The sequence below is a fragment of the Solanum pennellii genome, chromosome 10, assembly GCF_001406875.1.
Source record: "Solanum pennellii chromosome 10, SPENNV200".
Taxonomy (NCBI): Eukaryota; Viridiplantae; Streptophyta; class Magnoliopsida; order Solanales; family Solanaceae; genus Solanum; species Solanum pennellii.
Window position 1 is genome coordinate 66,142,137 of NC_028646.1, and position 22,584 is coordinate 66,164,720.

Below are 22,584 nucleotides of genomic sequence, written 5' to 3' on the forward strand. Positions count from 1 at the left end.
TGAAAATTGCTTTTGTTGCTGCAGATTTACTAGGAATAACAAGTAGTTTAGTTGTAGGAGGAGTCTTCTGTTAAATTTAAATTTAAATCTAGTTTGCTATAGTAAGTTGAGATAGTGTAGATTTTGAATTTCATTTTGCAGAATTCTTGTTTTCAAGTTACTATTTAAAGCCCTCTATACTTAGCAAGTTATTGAAAAATATTTTTTATTACTTCCAAAAAAAATTGGTGGAACCTTCTTTTTAAAAAGTTAACAGTGGTGTCAAAGCTTTCTTTGAGCTTATTGAATATGTGAGTTCATTGAAGAAGTACTTTCAACCACTTTTAACCCATATTTATTTTCTAACCCATTTTTAATATGTGCTTATTTATAAAGAGCATGGCTATTTCAACCAATTCCAATTTCAACTAAGTTTTAATTCATGCAACTGCCAAACCCATTTTTCAACCACATGACAAGTAATCATCTCACTTTGAGTACCCCACAAATTTTTAGTAGTGAGAACTATCAAATTTGGTGAGTGAAGTTCAAGTCTTCCTATGAAATGTATAAGTTTTTACAACACGTTTTGTAAATTTTATAATTGTCCATATTAAAGCACTTCCAAAAGGAGTATTGAGAAAGTTTAGGATTTTGAATTTTATTTTGCTGATTTTCTATTTTTCAGGTTGGATATTTAAAGCGCTTTATGCTTGATAAAATTATTTAGAGACATTTTGAAATTCTTCTTCCAATCTTGTTTGATGCACCATCTTTTAAAAAAAAAACAGTCATGCTATCATCACCTAAGCTTTTTCCTTACATTGGAACTCATAGTAATATTTCTTTCATTTCTTTTGTAGTGCCAAAATTTCCAATGTGAATAGAAGGTGTTAAGGCATTGGGTTTTAAGGAATTAGAGGCAGCAACTAACAGTTTTAGTAGTACAACTATAATTCACCAAGGAGGCTATGGTGAGGTCTACAAAGGCATTTTGGCAGAGGGCACAACAGTCGCAATAAAACGTGCACAGCAAGGCTCATTACAGGGGGAAAAAGGGTTCTATACTGAGATAAAATTATTATCACGTTTGCATCACCGAAATCTGGTTTCTTTGGTGGGATACTGTAATGAAGGAATTGAACAAGTAAGATTCTCTAAACTGGAAAAATAATACACAACATATATATATTATTATAAGTGGGAAGCTCCTAACATTAAAGTTAGATTACTATTTTGCCCTTAAAATAAAATACAATTTAATTAAATATCTAATTATTACTTAAATAGTATATAGTTATCATTGTTTTAAAAACTTTTTCCATTAAAAGATTACATCAAATTCTTTACTTTATCAATTAATTATGTCCAGAATTGAGAGAAGATAGAAAGTTGGAAAAAATAATTTAATATAGACCGAATTCATTGGAATGTATAAATTAAATAATAATAGTTCTTTGGCAATTAAAACGTTACCAAGAATTACTGAATAAATGTTTGCATTTTGAATAGGCACAGTATAGAATAAAAATTGAATATGAAGGGTCAATCCCCACTATTACACAGGAATCAGTTTCGAAATTAAAGTTGAATTTTAAAGGTCATTATATAATACTATTTAAGACCACCTTATTAAGATGGATGGTAATCACATGAGATTGGATGAAAAAAAGGAAATCACATAATTCAACATAGAGAAGAAAAGGGAGTTGAAAGCTGCAAATGAGGGAAACTAAAAAAAATGTTGGAAGCTGCTAATCAAGAGAAGAAACAGAAGTAGCGGGAAAAAAAAGTAGATTAAATACAGTCTTTACGTTAATATGTTTGACGTCAAGAATAAGAAAGTTACTATTTGTTATTTATTCATCAGAATGTGAAAACTTGTTTTGCAATATATATGCTCTAACTCCTCAAACTTGCTTTCTTTTTTTCCCCCATTTTTATCAATTCGTATAACTGTAGACTTTAAATTTAGTTATCATCGTGAGCCTTTGATATATATATATATATATTTCTTGTGGTGATTGTCTCACTTCAGTAGTCGCAATCTGATTGTTCAGTTCTGGTTGAACACCTACGCCAAAATGAAAATTTGTGCCTTGTTGATCATTTTGAATGTCTCGCTGCTAGTGCGCAGAAGCAATAAAGCATAACGTCAATCACCTTCTACAACTTAGAGAAATCTATTTGATATTAATACATATGCTAAAGAAATGACAAGCATCACATAAGTGATAGTTAAATTGCAGGCAAAGTTCATAGACTTAGCTGATTCTTTCTGTTAAAGACTTAAAGTAAACTCAAACTGAAGTCTTCTGAGATAGTACTTTCATCATATATCTTTTTTTGTCACCAATTTTTATCACACGTTAAGTGTTCAATTTGTGAGAAAATCCAGTCTACAGTACGTACATCTCTAAATATTAAGTTAAACCAACATTCCCATATCTGAGCCACTCATCAGTTACATCCCTTATACTTGCATGCATACACTGGTTGCATTAGTGAAATGCATGTCTTCTGAAAAATTAATCAAATTATTAAGAAACAGATGGAAGGATAAGAAAGGATATTATGTTTTGTAGTTTTCTATTCTACTTTTGTAATAGTTGGTTTCATGTGCATGCAGATGTTGGTGTATGAGTTCATGCTAAATGGTTCCTTACATGATATTCTCTCTGGTATGTGATGTATCGTTCCTTCGCTATGGTGACATTTGACTTCCTTTTGTTAGAATCAGGCACATTTATTTTCCTCTTTTCACTTTTTCTTTCCGGTGTTCTATTTTTTATAGAAAAAAAGAGTGAACGATGTCCCTCTAGTAAAGGTACATGTTTTTCGATTTTGAAATCCAATGTGAATATCAAACAGGTATCTCCAAAATAAGATTATTTAAGTTCTTACTTATTTTTACAGCTAGATATAAGGAACATCTGAGTCTTGGAACTAGGTTATACATTGCTTTCGGTGCTGTCAGGGGCATTCTCTACCACCATACTGAAGCTGATCCTCCAATAATCCATCGTGATATCAACGCAAATAACATACTGTTGGAGTCCAAGTTCACCGCAAAAGTCTCTGATTTTGGAATCTCAAGGCTTGCACCATTACCTGATGCTGAAACGAGTGGAAATGTATCAACTGATGTGAAAGGAATTCCTATAAGGCTTTACTCGTCTTATATGTTGAAGCCTGCAACAGAAAATCGCATTGCAATAAGACCTGCAACTTAAGAAATCTATGTAGCATGACCAGAGACCTGGACTTGATATTCTTCAAAATCAATGATAAACATGGCGGAGAATAGGGAGAACTTTTCTATATTCATTCTAACATATGCATGAAATTGTCTCATTAAATGGATCAAATCTCCTATCAAAATAATTATTCAACAGTGTGATATATTCATCTTCTTAAGCACTTCAATAATGGACGTTTGACCTTCTTCCACCCTTTCGTGTGTTCCCCACCTCCATCAATCATTGCAGAGTTTAAACTTGAGTCTACATCTCACAGTAAAATTGATGGACAAAATAATTGTCTTAAAAAAATGTTTTTCCAGTGACATACTTCGACACATTTTAAAGGTAGTTAGTGTTGAGTCCCACATTGGTTGGTAGGAGGCAAATTTGTCTCCATATATTGTCTTGGACAATCCTCCTCTCATGAGTTAGCTTTTGGGGTCTAGTTAGGCCCAAAATACATTTCTTTATCATGGTATCAGAGCTAAGCCAAGCTTACATGTCAACACACAAGGCTCTTAAGAATGGTGCCGGAGTGCTCAATGGGCACATATGTCTTTATCATTACCACAGAGAGCCGACAGGGTATAATCGGTCCATACACCTAGCCTCCAACATTCATTGGGCGCCCAACTCTCACCTTGAAGATGTGTGCCTCCCATAGAGTTTTCTAACTCGTATGGATACCATAGGCACTCCTTAGAGATGCCTAGGCAGGCCCTTGAGGATCCCCCTCAAGGTTTCTCACCACGCACGAGGGAGGTTAGTTGCGCATGCAACACATCTGCCCCCTTTTTTGTGCTTTAAAGAAATAAGTCACACTAGATGATATGTTTTGGTAAGAGAATCATAATGGGTATTTCTTATTGATCCAAACTCCAAAGGACATCATTTGTTCCTAAAGACTTGTCTTGATATCCTTCACAGCTCCATCTTCCTTCACACCTCCATTAACAGCCCGTGTGACGCACATAGTCCCATTTGACTACAAACCAGCATTATGTCTGTCCCAAGATTCATGGCTTAACTCTGTGCCTATGGCGAAGTTTTGCCTTTGGTGGTGCCGCCTGTTTGGTGTCATGGACTTAGCCTTGACTTGTTGACATACTCCTGTAGCACATGTGATATGTTTGGTCTTGTCAGTGCACCCGGATTGGTTATGGACATAATAGTATCTCCCCTGGCACTGAGTGGCACTCTGCGTGCACGGTCCGATCCTCAAGCTTGACACTTGCCTAATGCTTTTGCACAAGGCTTGTATTTTACCAGAGTAGGGAAACTCTTATGTTCTTGGCCTTTTCCATGTGCGTCTTTTATAATATACCCATGGTTGACTTATATCATTGCCAAACATAGCCCTCGTGACATACTTCCATCCCGCATTATGCAACGTTGTCCCATAACTACACGTCTAGGACAACATGCTCTCAAGGTTGAACCCAAGCCAACCTCACAAGTCAACACACGAGGCTCTTAACAGTGGTTCATGGAGTGCTCATCTTTATCATTCCCACAGCCCACAGGGCATAATCTGGCCATACATCGAGCCTCCAACACTCATTGGGCGTCAACGTTATCTCTGAGGTTGTGCACTGCCCTTAGAGTTTTCTAATGTGTATGGGTACCTTGGACACTCCTTAGAGATGCCTAAGAAAACCTTTGAGGATCCCCTTTTTTCATGGTATCAGAGTCAACCCACCCAATGCTTGTTTACCTGATGTTGGCCCCCACCTTACAGTGTCCATGCTACAGACATCCAGTCCTGGCAATCTAGGGGGAGGGAGTTTCACATCAGTTGGTGGGAGGAACATTTGTCTTCTTAAATGGTTTTCGAAAATCCTTCCCTCATGAGATAGCTTTTTGGGGTTGAGTTAAGCCCAAGATACATTTCTTTAGCAGTTACATACATGTATCTGATGGTCTGTCAACTTTATCATGTGAGACATGACACCGAAAAAATTCCCTCTCTAAAAGTGTTTGTCCTGTATGGTAACAATCTAAAATCATGTTTCTCAAAATCTGGTGATTAGATCTTAGTGTTTCCCAAAGCAAATATTTGCCATCGTTAAGACTTGTTTACGGTGAATAGTAAATTTGAATCTTCACTCCATCTGAATACTTTATGGAATGAAACCCATATGTGTTTGATAGGGAAAATATTAGAACTGCGGAAATGGCTTGCAAACTCAGAATATCATGTCTCATTAATTTTAGGGTCAAACATCAGTCACTGTTTTTGTGATTAACAATGAGTAAATTTTGATTTTCAGATATCTACCAGCTTATTCCTAACTAATCAAATTTCGATTCAATTATCAAGTTACACTACTGAATCTAATATAAAGGAAAAAGTATGATTTGGGGATGATCTTGTTCAAATCACTCTATGTATCTCTATCTCACACACACACTTGCTTGATTGTTCTTGTCTTCTTGCCTTTCCTCTTGAGAGTTCATTATCTGAAGTTTGATCATGAATACACATACTATGATCCCCTAGTATTTCAATATTGCTTTTTACCTTCTCAATTATTTTTCTCATTGCTTCTCCAAAGATAGATGACAGTTGCCAAAATTTGACACTTGTGTAGGGCTACCTTGATCCTGAGTACTTTTTTACTCACAAGTTAACAGAGAAAAGTGATGTTTATAGCCTTGGTATTGTATTTCTGGAGCTTTTAACAGGGATGTGACCTATTTCTTGGAAGGAACATCGTCCGGGAGGTACTTGCTTCTTTCCCCCTTAAGTTATTTAGCATTCCAGTGAAGACCAAAATCTTCAAGGGAACATTTGATAGCTCTTATAGATATATTCGGTGTCTGCTAATGGATCTGAACTAAGCAGTAGAGGGAATTTGCTTTCATGAGTTTCAGTTCTTTTATCGCTTTAATAAGAACTTCAATAAATTCCAGTTTGATCTATTTTATGAAATTGAGATACAACATACGAATCAATATAGTTGTTGGGTCCTTAAAAATTTTTTTGAAAGTGGTAACAATTGAATTGATATTTGTACTTAGGTAGTACCGGAAGAACCATATTTACAATAGAGTAAGGCAAAAAGAAATTGATCCTGACTCTATATGGACCCTAAAACATCTAAAATTGACTCAGTCTCATTTAAGCAAACATTTGTACACCAAAAGCAAAACAACAATATAAATTTAAGTTTGATCTCCTGCACATTGCTGCTCCTGTTTTCAAAATATCTTTCATTCCTCTCTCTCCATATAGAACACCAAATGCAGGCAGGAATAATTCTTTATCTGTGTCTGTTTCTAGCAATTCTGTTTCTTTCAACTGAAAAGAGTATCATCAATCTTACTAGACATTATCCATGAGATGCCTCTGAGATTGAGGAAAATCTGCTACAGTTGGTCAGTGACTTTACAGTGTAGGAAGATACGTCTAACTGTCTCAACATCTACTCCACATAAAAGACATATGTTGCACAGTGGAATTCCCCTCTTTGCCACATTGTCAAGAGTCAAAGTAGCCTCATTAGCTAAAAGCCAAGTGAAACATGCCACCTTGTGTGGTACTTTGGCTTTCCAAATGAGCTTTCAAGTCCACTTAATAATCTGAGCTCTAGTTTGGTTTGTCAGCTTGTATCCCTCTTTCACCGTATATATGCCTTTGCTATGCCCATTTCACTATAAGCAATCCTCTACTCTCCTCTTTGTAGTCCTTAAAAGTTCTCTTGGACTTTCTCAATCATTTAAATGTCTTCTGATGACAAATCCCTTCCATGTGGTGTCCTCATTTCAGCAACTGTTTAGTTTTAATGTTGAGCAAAAGCAAAGATGTCAGGAGATAAGCTTTGTAAACTATTAGAACCCATCCATTTGTCTAACCAAAAGAAAAGTCATGTTGCCATTATGTACCTTGATAGTAGACTGAATTTAAAAGTGTTAAATTACGTCATAGGCCTAAATCACACTCCAAAAGCTAGCTAAAAGGAAGGAAGATTGCCCAAGTCTTATAAGGAGTCCAGTTATCTCATTAATCACCAATGTGGGACTTTTAGCTTTAACACCCCACCCCATGCCTAGTGCTTAGCATATGGTGCGTGGGTAATTTTGGGCAATTTTTGACCCACCTTACGCCCAGTGCTTAGCATCAGTGCGTGGGCAACTTTTTTATTTTTTAGGCCCCAACAATATTGGGTAACATGTGTTCTGCTCTAATACCATATAGAAAAGATCATCCATACATAGCATAGTCCAAGCAAACCCACTTAAAATCTTTACTGAAATATGACTGACGATCATATTAGCAAATAAACATATTTTTGATCTTAATGCTCGGAAACAATAAGGGATTAGCTCAAGGAGTACTAAAAAAAGTTGCTAATGGCAGCAGGTCTCATCTGAACGGCTCACCGCCTATTTAGTTACATTTTTTGTTCTGATTCCAGAACAAAACTAGAGATCATAGCCCCGTCCCTCCTTTGAAAGAAAGTTTTTAGATGAGATAATCACACACTTCAATATGGTATATCAAGCTGGCAAAGGTCCTGCGATCCAATCTCACCGCCACCCAAAATTAAAAAGAATTTCACGTGCTTAGCCCATGAAAAAGAACAGGCCCGCACGTGAGAGGGAGTCTTCAAAATATCATTATATAATAAAAGTCTGCTTTAACTAACAGCTTATGAGATGATCACACACTTCAACATCAAAAATTGTCCACGCGTCATATGCTAAGCATTGGGCGTGAGGTGGGGTGTCAAAACAAAATATTTCACATTGGTGATTAATGAGATGGGTGTACTTCTTCTAAGGCTTGGACAATCCTCTTCTTTTTGAGCTAGCTTTTGGTGTGTGAGTTAGGCCTAAGACTTAATTTAACATGGTTAGTAGGACGAATCTCCAAAGACTAGCACCATAAGGAAAAGTGACTTCTTTAGTTACCCAATTGTCCAGCTCCCCATACTTGTTCTTGATGACATTACACCATAAAGTTTGAGTCTCCTGAGGGTATCTCGATAGCCATTTCCCCTTAAGAGTTTTGCTCTGGTCCTTAAGGTTCTTGATGCCTAATCCACTCCGTCTTTTGCTTCTGATAATATTCTTTCATTTGACCAGGTGGTTATCTTTCTTCTCCTTGTTACCTTGCCACAGAAAATCTCTCCTGATTCTATCCACCCTTCAAACCACTGTATGAGGTATATGAAATAGGGACGACATGTAAGTTGGTAGAGCATATAGGACAGTTTATCAAAGTTAGTCTACCTCCCAATGACAAATAATATGATCTCCGTCTGGTCAATCTCTTCTTAGTTCTTACATTTCTCCAAAATTGGGTTCCAGATATTTATGGATCTCGACTTTGCTCTCAAAGGCATGCCAAGATATGTTGATGGCAATGTGCCTACCACTCCTCCCAGAATTTGTTATAGGTGCTCCATATTTGGGGACCAAATTAATTGGAGAAAGGTTAATAATGAAGTAGAGAAAGCTGTTATAGCCCAACCCTTAATTCTTACTGTAGAATGCTTAGGGATGAGTTCCCAAAGTTGGATGTGTTTGACATAAAATGGTATGACAGTTAGAAATTGAGATCAGCACAAATAACATGTCCATTGTCTTAATAGTATCCAGTAAGTGTTTGACCTAAATAAAAATGGTGAAATCCTCAATGTTTAAGCTGATCCGCAACTAGTACTAGCTCACCAGCCTAGAAGATGAGAAATGGCAGAAAATCAGAGTTCGAGATCAACACCTATGTGAATCAGACATTTTGAATTAAAGCTCAAACTGTTTAGAAGTTTGAGGAAAAAACTACAGTCAAAGAAAAAACTGTGGAACTCTCCAAATAGTTTTAGTGTCATTCTTTTTGTTAACAGAGAAAGTAAGAAAAGTTACTTTTGTACTACTGACAGGTGAACGCAGCATGCCAATCAGGGATGGTGTCTTCGATAATAGACAAAAGTATGGGTCCATATTCCTGAGATTGTGTCAAGAAATTCCTGGATTTGGCCGTCAAGTGTTCACTGGATGAACAAAAGGACAGACCGTTTATGCTGGAGGTGGTGAGAGAGTTAGAGAATACAACTTGCATGCTTCCAGCAATTGACAATAACAATATTGCACTGGATTTAGATGTTTCCACATCACCAACTTCAGCTAATTCCAGACACACTACAACCTACACGACTATGGAAGGAATTGAGCTTGTGAGCGGTGTCATTCCCTCCATCAGGCCTCGTTGATGTTTATAGGACTTGTTATGTACCCTTCAATTACCAACATGTTAATGGTCAAAGTTCTGAAGTATTAGAATTTCAGCATTAGTAAGTCTGAGATATGTAAATATACATATGCAGTTTGAAATTTGAATCAATTCTGAGAGGATAAAAAGACTTGTATGTATAATCATGATGTTGTTCAGCTGTTGTTGTTCCATTCAGAAGAGAAGTGATTTTATCATTTTGAATATAGAAACATTTTGTTTGTAGTAATCAAGTACTGAAAATATTACCAAAAGAATGTGTTCTAAAATTTCATGTTATTGAACTGTTTTATTCATCATTTTCATTTTTATTTTTTTGTTTTAGAAATACCATAGATTTAACGTCTAATTATTTACTTATTACACAAAAAAAACATATCCGGTTTAATTATTTGTCACACATAATATGAAAATGGGAAGGTCCTACTATATTTGTTTAGGGAGAACTCATATAAGTACAACTCATACACAAATTGCAATAAAATGACCAATTTTAACTTTGCAAATCTGTAGACCAAAAACATTAGGCCTAGGTTCGGAAAAAAGAGCATTTCCTGTTATTCTATTTGAAATATTCAAGTGCAAAGTTGGATGATCTTCCATTTTTCTCCTCCATGTTTGCATACATTCTTATTCGAGCTATAATATAATATTTTTAAAAATCCATAAAGAATACAACTTGAAAATCTTTTTTTTTTTTTAAAAAAAAAAAATCTTGTCCAAGTTCCAAATGGTAAAAAAATCAGAGAAAAATTTAAAAAAATTGTTGCAACTTCGTGGTTTGGCACAGAGATCAACAAGGAAAGTCAATTAATATATGTAGAATGATGTATGACTTTGTATTTAAAATGTATAAACAATATATACAGAGAAAAGTATTGAATAAATAACAATTATACACTCGCTATAATTTTGTATAATTATATATAATGTTGAATATGGAAACAAGATTTCATCTTCAACTAGTATGATTTTCAAAACCAACATCATTCTTGTGGTTAGTTATGAAATTCTTTTCATTTTTCTCCATCATTTGTTCTCATTGAACTTTGTTTAAATTTCTCATCGACTCATGAAGAACTGATTCTGTCATATTTGGAAATAGCACTTCTATTTCTCTTTTTGTGGTACCATTAAAGTTGCACCAAACTCTAACCATTACATACTCCTGCTTTCAAGTTCAATCATCCTCTTGAAGAATATGGTATTATAGTCATGAAGACATTGAACTTTATCATATACTCCAATCTTCACACTTCCTTCTAGAGAGAATTGTTAGATAATCAAGGTCTAATTGTGTCGATTTGGGGTCGACTTTTCAAGAATCTACCAACAATTAATTGCTCTTTTACACTGACTTGCTTGTACTTAAAAAAAAAAAAATACAAGCGTACCAAATTATTGCAGAGGGGATAGCATGTTGAAAACGAAGGCAGCAAAAGATTAAATCAACATCCCAAATTTTGAAATATTGCCATAGCAAACATTGAATATGTGGTGAGCTACATAAATCTAAACAAATGAACAAAAGCTTGAAAGAAAATGAAAATACAATTGTTAACCTATCTACCAATTTGTGAATATTACAGCGGTTTGACAATGTGGTTGATACCTATTCAAGCTTTTCTCAAAAGAATACTGTCAACATCTGGGCACTCGTGCTCATTTAAAAATTCAGCAACAAATGTCTTCTGAAATGTCTTAGGTATATAACCGTAGCACTGCAAGACCAACAGCCGATATAGAGACGAGAGTACCTATACAGTATTTAATCACTTCATATTTTGCAGCTTCAATTTGCGCCCTTAATGCATGAATTTCCTGTACATGGATCAAGCAAGAGAAAAAGAAAAGATATTCAAAAGATGCATTGAGTTAAAAGAACATTCACGCTCAAAATATAGAAGAGTCAACACTTACCCGATCAAGCTTATTTGTAAGATTTGTAGTTTCTGCATTTTGATTGGCAAGCTCATCGCGAATGCGTCTACACAATTAAGAATGACCGCAATCAATCATCAGGGAGTTGAAAAATGAACAACCTAATTATTCACTAATATCTAAAACTCTTCAAGCCTTACCCTCTTTCAAGATTTAAATCCAACCGTTGGCCGGCAGTAAGCTTGTCAACCTCATACCTGCATGAACAAATAATATTGGTTAATGAAACTGGCACTCAAAAGTAGAATAATTTTATCGACAAGTCAATTGTACCTTAGTTCACTGCGCATTTTTTCAATGTCATTCCGAAGCTTTTCAAGTTCACGTTGCAGCAGAGAAAAATGATGTTCCTGCAACAACAAAAAAATTTAATCGGTACGAATTCCATACGTCAAACTCAAACCAATGCTCATTCAGGGGTTGAACAAAAACATATATTAGCACAACCATAATGCAATAATCCATCGGTCCAACACACTGAGTTTGAAGTAAATTTTCCTCCTTGAGCACTCAATGCTAAGAGAAATTCGGGAAGGGTTAGATCCAGGCAAGAACAAATTCAAATTTAAAAAGCTGTGATATCTTTGAAAAAGCTGTCACAAATCAGGCAATCAATTTGACTCACTGACCACAAATCAAAATTCTAAATACTTACGTCATCCTTAACCGGGGTGGCCAACTAGCTTTTTAGGCTGTAACCCTTTATCAAAACATTGAGGCTGCAACTCCTTCCTAAAGTATATGCAGCTATCAGAGGCTGAGCCAAAGCTCCCTTCACAACCAACTAGTTTTAATTTTCATACTTGGTTGATATGGTAATTTTTTTTAATTTTTTGATGACCGTGATGTCCGGGCTTAGCTTTCACATACCTCGACTAATTGCTCGGGATACTTATCACCTCCGACCAGCAACAACAGGTACCGGTAACTCTATCCACCAAAGCTAGGACAGATGGAAAGAATCACCCAGTGTTTTTTCTCCGTTGGGACTTGGACCTGAGACTTCATGGGTCTCAACCACTTCATTGGCTACTAGGCCACACCCTTGGGTGCGGTTAATATAGTACTAATTACTAGAAAGATCCAGCTTACCTGACTTGTTAATTTGATTTGACAAGTTGACTTCATCTATCTTTCTGTTAGTCATTGCTTCTTTATACAACCAGGATACGATCATATCATGTCCTAAAGTAAAGAATAATCATTGTTGATCTATATTACAGGTCATCTTTTGTTTTAGTTGTTGAACATATGAGACATATGATTAGATTAAATCTGATCAGCCAAGTGATGAGGTACTCCAAAATCCAAATGATAACTATGCCTCCTCCCTGAGCAATGAATAGTTCTTACAAATTAATCATCTTCCAGATGCTGTTACAAGTGCCAAAGGCAGTCAGCTTTGATGGATCAAACTCAAAATTTTCAACTACCTTCTCATCTCTCTCCACAGTATGTCCTGATATTTTTGATTGATCATTTTAGTCCAGGATGATACTTGTAACAGGGGCATACAATGATAGCTTTATTTCTGCTCGAAACCGATCTTGCTCAAGTTTCTTGAGTAATTGCCTTTGCTCCTTGATAGAGGCTCTTTGACAATCTAAATCATTGATCTCAACAGTTATAACTCTAAGTTCTTCTCTCTAGATATCCTGTTCTAACTCTTTCTGCAACTTATCTATTTCAGCATCTGCAGCAGCTTCAGATTGTGCTTCTGTTGTTCTCTGCTAGAACTCTGAAGGGTGTGGTACTTAGAGTGGCACTGTGATTGAAGGGCATTAGATTGCTCTAGACACACTGTTTCAAGAAGCTGACATCTTTATCATCTTCCAAGAACTGAACAACATCGTTACTGAAGGAGATCAGCTTCTCCACATCCATGTTACTGGACCCATCCACCATCGTCTGTTGAGAGAAATGAGTCTGTATTACAGTTCTACTTAAACGGCAGTATAACCAAATAAAATGCTCTTCATCTGCAATAAGGTATCACTGATTTGGTGTCTCCATTTCCAAGCACCCATCGTTGTATCTTGAATAAACAGGAATAACCTCCTCCATTGAATGAAGGAATGATTTCTGATGATAGAGCTTATGCTCTTTTTAAGCAAACAGTGGCAAAATTGTAGGATGTTATGGAGTGTTACACACTAAATCTTCTTCCCTAAATGATCAAAAAACAGACTTGAAAGAATTATTATTTAATAACAGTCTCTTACTCCTTATAGGAGTTTACTTATGGAAGAAACAAACATTTGTATGATCCACGCCTAGCTTGTGAAAATGAGAAATGCGTCCATTTTCAATGAACTTCTACCACAAGCTTATTCCTAACAGGAATTTGGTGCATACTGTAATGAATAATTGCTATCCAACACATGGTGATGATGGCTCAATTCAATTCCCTTTTGAAATTGTAATATTTCAGCCTATATATGTAAATTTGGAAGAAACCCTCATTCACTCTAACCAGAAGAGCATTTGAAATATTCAAGAAAAAATCATACTATTTCACTAAGCTTTAATAATTTCAGCATCAGTTGATTTGAATTATTATGGCCTAATAATGGTGACCAAGAAATGCACAGGTCAGCATGTAAGTTAACAGAAATGTTCTTTTTATTTGGATCATTGGCTCAATGAGCTGCCTTATTTAGGTGGGCAAATGAAATTATAGTTTCTGCAAGAAATGATAAGAGAACCATAATCCAGCCAAGCCGCAACTGTTATAGAATGACAAAAGTCCCACGTTGGTGGTTAATGAGATGGGTGGACTCCTTATAAGGCTTGGGCAATCCTTCTCCCTTTGAGCTAGCTTTTGGGGTATGAGTTAGGCCTAAGACCTAATTTCACATGGTATCAGAGCAGACCCGTCTCACCCGGGCGTGAGGTGGGGGGTTAAAGAATGACAAAAGTCCCACATCGGTAGTTAATGAGATGGGGGGACTCCTTATAAGGCTTGGGCAATCCTCCTCCTTTTGAGCTAGCTTTTGAGGTATGAGTTAGGCCTAAGACCTAATTTCACATGGTATCAGAGCAGACCCGTCTCACCCGGGCGTGAGGTGGGGGGTTAAAGAATGACAAAAGTCCCACATCGGTAGTTAATGAGATGGGGGGACTCCTTATAAGGCTTGGGCAATCCTCCTCCTTTTGAGCTAGCTTTTGAGGTATGAGTTAGGCCTAAGACCTAATTTCACATGGTATCAGAGCAGACCCGTCTCACCCGGGCGTGAGGTGGGGGGTTAAAGAATGACAAAAGTCCCACATCGGTAGTTAATGAGATGGGGGGACTCCTTATAAGGCTTGGGCAATCCTCCTCCTTTTGAGCTAGCTTTTGAGGTATGAGTTAGGCCTAAGACCTAATTTCACATGGTATCAGAGCAGACCCGTCTCACCCGGGCGTGAGGTGGGGGGTTAAAGAATGACAAAAGTCCCACATCGGTAGTTAATGAGATGGGGGGACTCCTTATAAGGCTTGGGCAATCCTCCTCCTTTTGAGCTAGCTTTTGAGGTATGAGTTAGGCCTAAGACCTAATTTCACATGGTATCAGAGCAGACCCGTCTCACCCGGGCGTGAGGTGGGGGGTTAAAGAATGACAAAAGTCCCACATCGGTAGTTAATGAGATGGGGGGACTCCTTATAAGGCTTGGGCAATCCTCCTCCTTTTGAGCTAGCTTTTGAGGTATGAGTTAGGCCTAAGACCTAATTTCACATGGTATCAGAGCAGACCCGTCTCACCCGGGCGTGAGGTGGGGGGTTAAAGAATGACAAAAGTCCCACATCGGTAGTTAATGAGATGGGGGGACTCCTTATAAGGCTTGGGCAATCCTCCTCCTTTTGAGCTAGCTTTTGAGGTATGAGTTAGGCCTAAGACCTAATTTCACATGGTATCAGAGCAGACCCGTCTCACCCGGGCGTGAGGTGGGGGGTTAAAGAATGACAAAAGTCCCACATCGGTAGTTAATGAGATGGGGGGACTCCTTATAAGGCTTGGGCAATCCTCCTCCTTTTGAGCTAGCTTTTGAGGTATGAGTTAGGCCTAAGACCTAATTTCACATGGTATCAGAGCAGACCCGTCTCACCCGGGCGTGAGGTGGGGGGTTAAAGAATGACAAAAGTCCCACATCGGTAGTTAATGAGATGGGGGGACTCCTTATAAGGCTTGGGCAATCCTCCTCCTTTTGAGCTAGCTTTTGAGGTATGAGTTAGGCCTAAGACCTAATTTCACATGGTATCAGAGCAGACCCGTCTCACCCGGGCGTGAGGTGGGGGGTTAAAGAATGACAAAAGTCCCACATCGGTAGTTAATGAGATGGGGGGACTCCTTATAAGGCTTGGGCAATCCTCCTCCTTTTGAGCTAGCTTTTGAGGTATGAGTTAGGCCTAAGACCTAATTTCACATGGTATCAGAGCAGACCCGTCTCACCCGGGCGTGAGGTGGGGGGTTAAAGAATGACAAAAGTCCCACATCGGTAGTTAATGAGATGGGGGGACTCCTTATAAGGCTTGGGCAATCCTCCTCCTTTTGAGCTAGCTTTTGAGGTATGAGTTAGGCCTAAGACCTAATTTCACATGGTATCAGAGCAGACCCGTCTCACCCGGGCGTGAGGTGGGGGGTTAAAGAATGACAAAAGTCCCACATCGGTAGTTAATGAGATGGGGGGACTCCTTATAAGGCTTGGGCAATCCTCCCCCCTTTGAGCTAGCTTTTGGGGTATGAGTTAGGCCTAAGACCTAATTTCACATGGTATCAGAGCAGACCCGTCTCACCCGGGCGTGAGGTGGGGTGTTAAAGAATGACAAAAGTCCCACATCGGTAGTTAATGAGATGGGTGGACTCCTTATAAGGCTTGGGCAATCCTCCTCCCTTTGAGCTAGCTTTTGAGGTATGAGTTAGGCCTAAGACCTAATTTCACAGCAACTATACTAGTAATACCTAATCCATAAATCAAAGGAGCAAGAAGCTAGGAAGAGATGTGCAAGACTAGAGTAAAACCAATTACGTGAATTTACTTTAGAAGCCAAGGCGGATCAAACTCAGTACCATAACATAGAATCTCCCCTTACATCCTGATGTGGGAGGTAGAAGAATAAACCACTATACTTGTTATATGCAGTGTTGTCAAAGGCATGCTAAAGCCCTAAAGCGAGGCATAAAACATGTTGAGCACTTCACCTCACTTTATGGGTGCTTCAATGTTATTATCAAGGTTCCAAGGCATACTTTTTCTTGCCAATGAGTGCAATCCTTAACATGTGACACTAAAACAACTGATATTTCACTTAATCATTATTTTTTTTCAATTTCCTTTTTCATATATTTGTTACTCATGCTTATGATTATAAAGCTTGGACTACACATACATATTTTGTGGGTTTTCTCCATTTGCGCCTCTTTTTCATTAAAGTTCACACTTTATTTGCATTTAGAACCCCGAAGGACCTTAGAGTTTTTTCACTTTTCGCTTTTGATAACATTGGTCATATTATGACAATATACATACATAGCTAATCCTCTTCGCCTCTATGCCACGTATTTTGCAACATGTGCTGACCTCAATTATGTATTCTGTTTCTTTCCTTTTAGATGAAAAAATTGATTCCATTCAGATGCGTAGTTTTTTTTTGTGTGTGTTTTGATAATTAATTGTCATGAATCTGGAAAATCCAATCGATCTCTAGGATGCTCTTTCAACAACAGTTTCATATTCTTTCACAACTCACAACAAACTAAAGCTTTCCTACTGAAGTTATCTACCTCACAGTTAACATCATTGAAGAAAAATATCACTGGTATGCATTATCACGCCTCCATTTATAACTCATTAATAAAAGTCAAAGCACCAGAAGATGGCTAGGCAGGCAATAAAGGTCTTAAGAACAGCTTGAATATGCTTTTTTTTCATTATGTAGAAAAAATAACTGCGAACAACAACTTGAATATGTTCCGAGACAACATACAACAGTGTACAAAGCTAGCTTACTCGTCTATCTAGGCAGAGAAAATCATCCATTACAGATGTGACTAAAGGCAAGCTAATATTCTACAAGCAGAAGAAATACATAACCCCTCCCCTAGCACAAGACAGAGAATAACTAGACGCACAGCTGAAGACATTTTAGAATACCGATATGCACAACTAACAGAGCTTCATGACAATTTTGTACCTGAGAACTTTGTACTTCAGACTTGAATTTGGAGAGGTTGGCTTCTTGAATCATCTCAGACTACATAGGCAAAAATGCACAAAAATGCACAAAACAATTATTTAGCAAAGTGGAAAAGGGCACATTGTTTACAGCATAAGATCTTGAGTGAAGTCTTACTTTCTGCATTTCAGCTCGTGAAACAAAAGAATGAGCTACATTTTCCAAACTGTCATTCAAAACTTCAGTGATAGCAGATGTTATTGCTTCTGCCTGTTCTGATGGTACACCTCGTGCTTCTAATCTCCTAACCTGTCAGCAAACAACATCTATAAATATCTATAGTTCATATGAGTAATAACAAATCAGGAGAGACTCTAGCCTTGGAAAGTATCCTAGTTTACGACGAAATGGATAGAAGCAAATAGACAAACTCAAAAAGAACCACAAGTTTAGTGGCTTCACTATTTGTTTTTTTGCTTTATTTTGAAGGTATTAGTTTATGGACTGATAAAGAACTACTTTAATTATGATTAAAAGAACAACATCAAACAGATCAAGATCCAAATTCAAGTCATCTTTGGCGGAAAGATGAAGCATTCCTCTTTTGGAAAGAAAAGGCTGAAACTTAGTCAATTGAAAATGAGTTGATTTTTTGAACAAGTCACCCTGAAATCCCCCAATCCCACTTATAAAAAAAGTCCACAGCCCTTAAGTCTATCATACCAAGACTTAATTGCTTTATTAGGTTTGAGGAGCATCACATAGCCCTTCGATCTGCAATAATTCAGTAGGCCTAGGTACCAATGCTATGTTGAGTCCGACATGGAAGTAAGTTATGAGTTTATATAATTAAACAAAAACAAAATAGGTTTTTGAAATGAAAACAACTTCTTCTCACTGACTTTAGGTTATTTCCCCAAGACCAAAGCAGTTTGGTTTCACCCTTATTTTTGAAGCCAAAGACAACTAACTAGAGACCAAAAATAAAACTCACCCACTTGCATTCCTCCTAAACTTAAAAAGATAAGGGAAACAAAGCTTTCCTCCATCTCCTTTCTGATTCCACAGATACCAACACAACAGATTATCAATATAAATACTCAACAAGATTTATCCATAATTGGTTGGGATCATTTCATTCCACTACAAAAACAAGGACAATGAAGAAATACTAATAATTACCAGAGCTCGTAAATAAATACTCAGTTGTGTTCATTTCTAAATTAGTTGGGAACATTTCACTCATTATAAATCAACAAAGAGGAGGTGAAGAAAAAATAATTACCAGAGCTAATGTATCGACAAGAAACGCACGCTTGCCATTAGGTTTAGCAAGCTGTGAGATTTGCCTATAATCAAACTTGTTAGCAGCAGACGATTTATATGGCTCAGAACTGTAAAAATTAACTGAACCAGCGTTGATTTGTGATCTATCAATCAACAAAGCAGCAGAAACTTTAGATGCATTAATCCCTTGAGATTTAGACAGTCCAATCCCACAAGTAGCCCCTAACTGAACCACACGTCTCGCAACAGCCATTAATTTCTCAAAATCTACAAGAAGAAGAAGAAAAACCTTTTGAATTTTTTCAACAAAAAACTAGACAAATCTGCATCGATTTCAACGAGATTTTGAACGAAGTATGAAAGGTCAAACTTTCAGAAATGGCGGCGAAAATAAGAGATTGAAGGAGACAGAGGATGGGTATAGTTGATTGTTAATGGCGGACGATGTGGATTTTCCCTTTTTACGGTTTTTATTTGTATCGTTGGGTTGCTTGTCTAAGGAGAATTATGTATCGTGTACTTTATTGGTAGAGTAATTTGGTATTGGTCTTTACGCTCAAGATGAGGATATGCTATTTAGGTTTCCAATGGGAAATGACAACTTGGTTTCCTTTTCTTTCAATTCTTTTTTTAATTATTAATTTGTTTTCTCCCTTTACACAATAATAATGTGCTTAAATTGGCTTTGAGAACTCAACCAACCAAAAAAGACTGAGAATATTGGAGTTGTAAAAAAGAGCTTAGCTCATGGGACAGTTCAACTTAATCTGTTATTGGGGTAGTGTTCGGATAAAAAAAAAATTTAAGCTCGTTTAAATTTAGGGCTTATAATTATGATTCATATAGACCATTGGCCCTTGAGACTTGATCGGGGTTGGGGTTCTGGGTTGGCAAATGGGCCAAATTTTTTATTCAAGATTAACTTACTATAATTTAACTAGTATATATTTAATTATTATTTCCAATTTGTGTTATCAAAATTAGAAATTACTGATTCTAATAAATTGTTCAAAAACACGAAGTGACTGAAATTTATAGAACCAGTAAGCGAGATGAACAAAAATTTAATTCACAAAAAACTTAAATATGTAAAAACATACCAGAATCTGAAATAACCTTTTAAATCGAAAAAAGATCAAGTCCACTGAACTCACAGTGTCCCCTTAATAAAATTATCCCCTCTAGTATCCGAGGTTTGATTTGGAATATAACCTCCCAGGGTAAAATGATCTTAATCAGCAGAGTGTAGATACCAAAAACTCTACTGTCAGCAAATCAATCCACAACACGAAAGTACATGAAGAAAAATGTTTGCAGAAGAAGAAGAAGAAGATTAGAAAATTCATTTTGAAATATTCTGAATAATGAGTGGTATTTATAGGCAAGAAGAATATGTTCTGAAAGGTTGCAACCCTTTCAGAATTCACACGACCATTAATGAAAGTTTGCAACCTTTCAAATGGTACTGACTATTCCTGAAAGTTGCAACCTTTCAGAATAGTCATGGCGGAAATTTAAATAAAACGGAAAAGTTCAAATAAATCGGGTCGCGCGCGGATCCGAGTCGGGTCGGGTTAGTCAACTAAAAAGTTAAAATATTTTGGTTAATTATAACTTCTGTTATCAACTAATTAATTGAAAACATATTTGGCCATTTAATTAATTAAATAAATAAATAAAATAAACTTTGTCCAAAAAAATAATCTCTCGATCGATCATTTGCCAAAGCTGAAGCCGAAGCCATAGCCGAAACGAGCGAGCAACGACGACGACGGCGCGACCGGGGTCCCTCTTTCCAACCCTTTGAACAATTAATAGGAGTGTTTCTGTATTCAAACTCTCTTTTTTTTTTCCATCACTGATGAGGGACAAATGTCTTTTCATTAAAGCATAAGAGGACTTTTCAAGTTCCCAACTCTTCAAGTTCTTAACTTTTCAAATTTCTCTCCTTCCCTCTATTTCCGATCAATTCTTGCTACATACCCAACAATCCCCCACATTGATGGGGAATGGTTATCATAGGAATGCACGAACAATTGTGTACATTACAAGCAAGGATTAATTGCATCTGGCTAAGTAGGTTTCCCCTTGTACTTTTCGTAGTGAACATATGTTGGGTATACTCGGTCAATCGGTAGATGTGATATCTTTGAACCGTCGAGCTTTGGTGTATACCTAGACAGCCATATGTCACACAATTAACCCTTTACTGTTTATGGTTCTTACGGTTGTGTTCGTTTCAGTCATGAACACCTCCTGGTTTCATGAGTGTATAGAGAATAGGCTTTTGACATAAAATTTTCTTTGAAGCGGCTTCCACTTCACACTCACATAGGTGATTTCTAACTGTGTCATCTCGTAGATACACTATTTGGTCAAATATACCAAACTTAGCAAATCATTAAAAACTTTAAGCTTTATTACCTCATTAACAAGACTTAAAGTCTTAACCTTGTTCCTGAACATTGTCTTTATCATGAAAATGGATTGAGTTAATTGACAATGTCGAACCATCAACCACAACTTTGTTTTTCTCCTTGAATCTAGCTCCTGCGATCTCCAGTCTGCTAGATAGAGTTACCGTCATGCTGACTTGTCCTAAGTCGTAAACCCATTCCCTTAGATGATCTTTCAACTGCCTCTCTCACTAGGCCTTTCGTTAGTGGATCTGACACATTATCGCTTGACTTAAAACAGTCAATTGTGATAATTCCACTAGAGAGTAGTTGTCTTACGGTGTTATGTCTCCGTCCTATATGACGAGACTTCTTGTTGTACATAACGCTCTCTGCCCTACCTATTGCTGCTTGACTATCGTAATGTATGCAAATTGGTCCAACAGGTTTGGGCCAAAATGAAATATCCTCTAGAAAATTCCGGAGTCATTCAGCTTCTTCACAAACCTTATCCAAAGCAATGAATTTAGATTTCATTGTGGAGCAAGCAAAACATGTCTGTTTGGACAATTTCCAAGAGAATGTTCCTTCACCAAGTATGAACACATAACCACTCGTGGATTTTACATTATTTGACCCGGTGATCCAATTTTCATCACTATATCCTTCAATCACAGCAGGATATTTATTATAATGCAAAGCATAATGTTGTATATATTTTAGATAACCCAAACACACGTTTCATTGCCATCCAGTGAGTTTGATTCGGATTACTAGTGTACCGACTCAGTTTACTAATAGCACATGCTATATCTGGTCGCGTGCAATTCACAATATACATTAAACTTCCCAACACTCTGGCATATTCCAATTGAGAGTCACTTTGACTTCATTCTTTTTAAATGTATAGCTTAACTCAATTGGAGTTTTGACAACATTGAAATTCAAGTACTTGAACTTATTCAATACTTTTTCAATATAATGAGATTGAGATAATGCTAGTCCCTGGGAGTTTTGATAATCCTGACCCCTAAGATCAAATCAGCACTCCTAAGTCTTTCATATCGAACTTGCTGGACAACATGCGCTTAGTAGCATTTATATCGTCAATTTCTTACTCATTACTAACATGTCAACAACATACAAACAAACAATGACTTCATGATTCATAACATTTTTTATGTAAACACAATTATCACATTCCTTAATCTTGAATCTATTTGCCAACATTGTTTGGTCAAATTTAGCATGCCATTGTTTGGTGCTTGCTTGAGTCCATAAAGTGACTTCACAAGTTTGCATACTTTCTTTTCTTTACCGGGAACTATAAACCTTCAGGTTGTTCCATGT

General features: G+C 36.9%; 1 protein-coding gene and 1 pseudogene across 1 annotated transcript; one reads left to right on the forward strand and one right to left on the reverse strand.

The window, feature by feature from the left end:
- LOC107001497 overlaps nucleotides 1-9,436 on the forward strand; it is a 44,054-nt pseudogene extending 34,618 nt beyond the window's left edge.
- Nucleotides 9,437-10,899: 1,463 nt separating this feature from the next.
- On the reverse strand, nucleotides 10,900-19,424 carry LOC107032097 (protein FMP32, mitochondrial-like). Its single transcript, XM_015233675.2, has 7 exons — nucleotides 18,837-19,424; nucleotides 17,729-17,860; nucleotides 17,570-17,629; nucleotides 11,671-11,747; nucleotides 11,538-11,594; nucleotides 11,377-11,443; nucleotides 10,900-11,277 (listed from the first exon to the last, which is right to left on the reverse strand). Exons 1-7 carry the CDS (start codon nucleotides 19,089-19,091, stop codon nucleotides 11,158-11,160), a joined length of 768 nt encoding a protein of 255 aa, XP_015089161.1. The 5' UTR covers nucleotides 19,092-19,424; the 3' UTR covers nucleotides 10,900-11,157.
- Nucleotides 19,425-22,584: the final 3,160 nt, after the last annotated feature.

Excerpts from the sequence above, each read along its gene's own strand:
- LOC107032097 (XM_015233675.2), bottom strand. The coding sequence starts at position 19,091 with ATGGCTGTTGCGAGACGTGTGGTTCAGTTAGGGGCTACTTGTGGGATT. Across the intron at positions 11,595-11,670 it reads AAAATGCGCAGTGAACTAAG|GTATGAGGTTGACAAGCTTA; the intron begins GTACAATTGACT and ends TTGTTCATGCAG. Across the intron at positions 11,444-11,537 it reads GATTTAAATCTTGAAAGAGG|ACGCATTCGCGATGAGCTTG; the intron begins GTAAGGCTTGAA and ends TTAATTGTGTAG.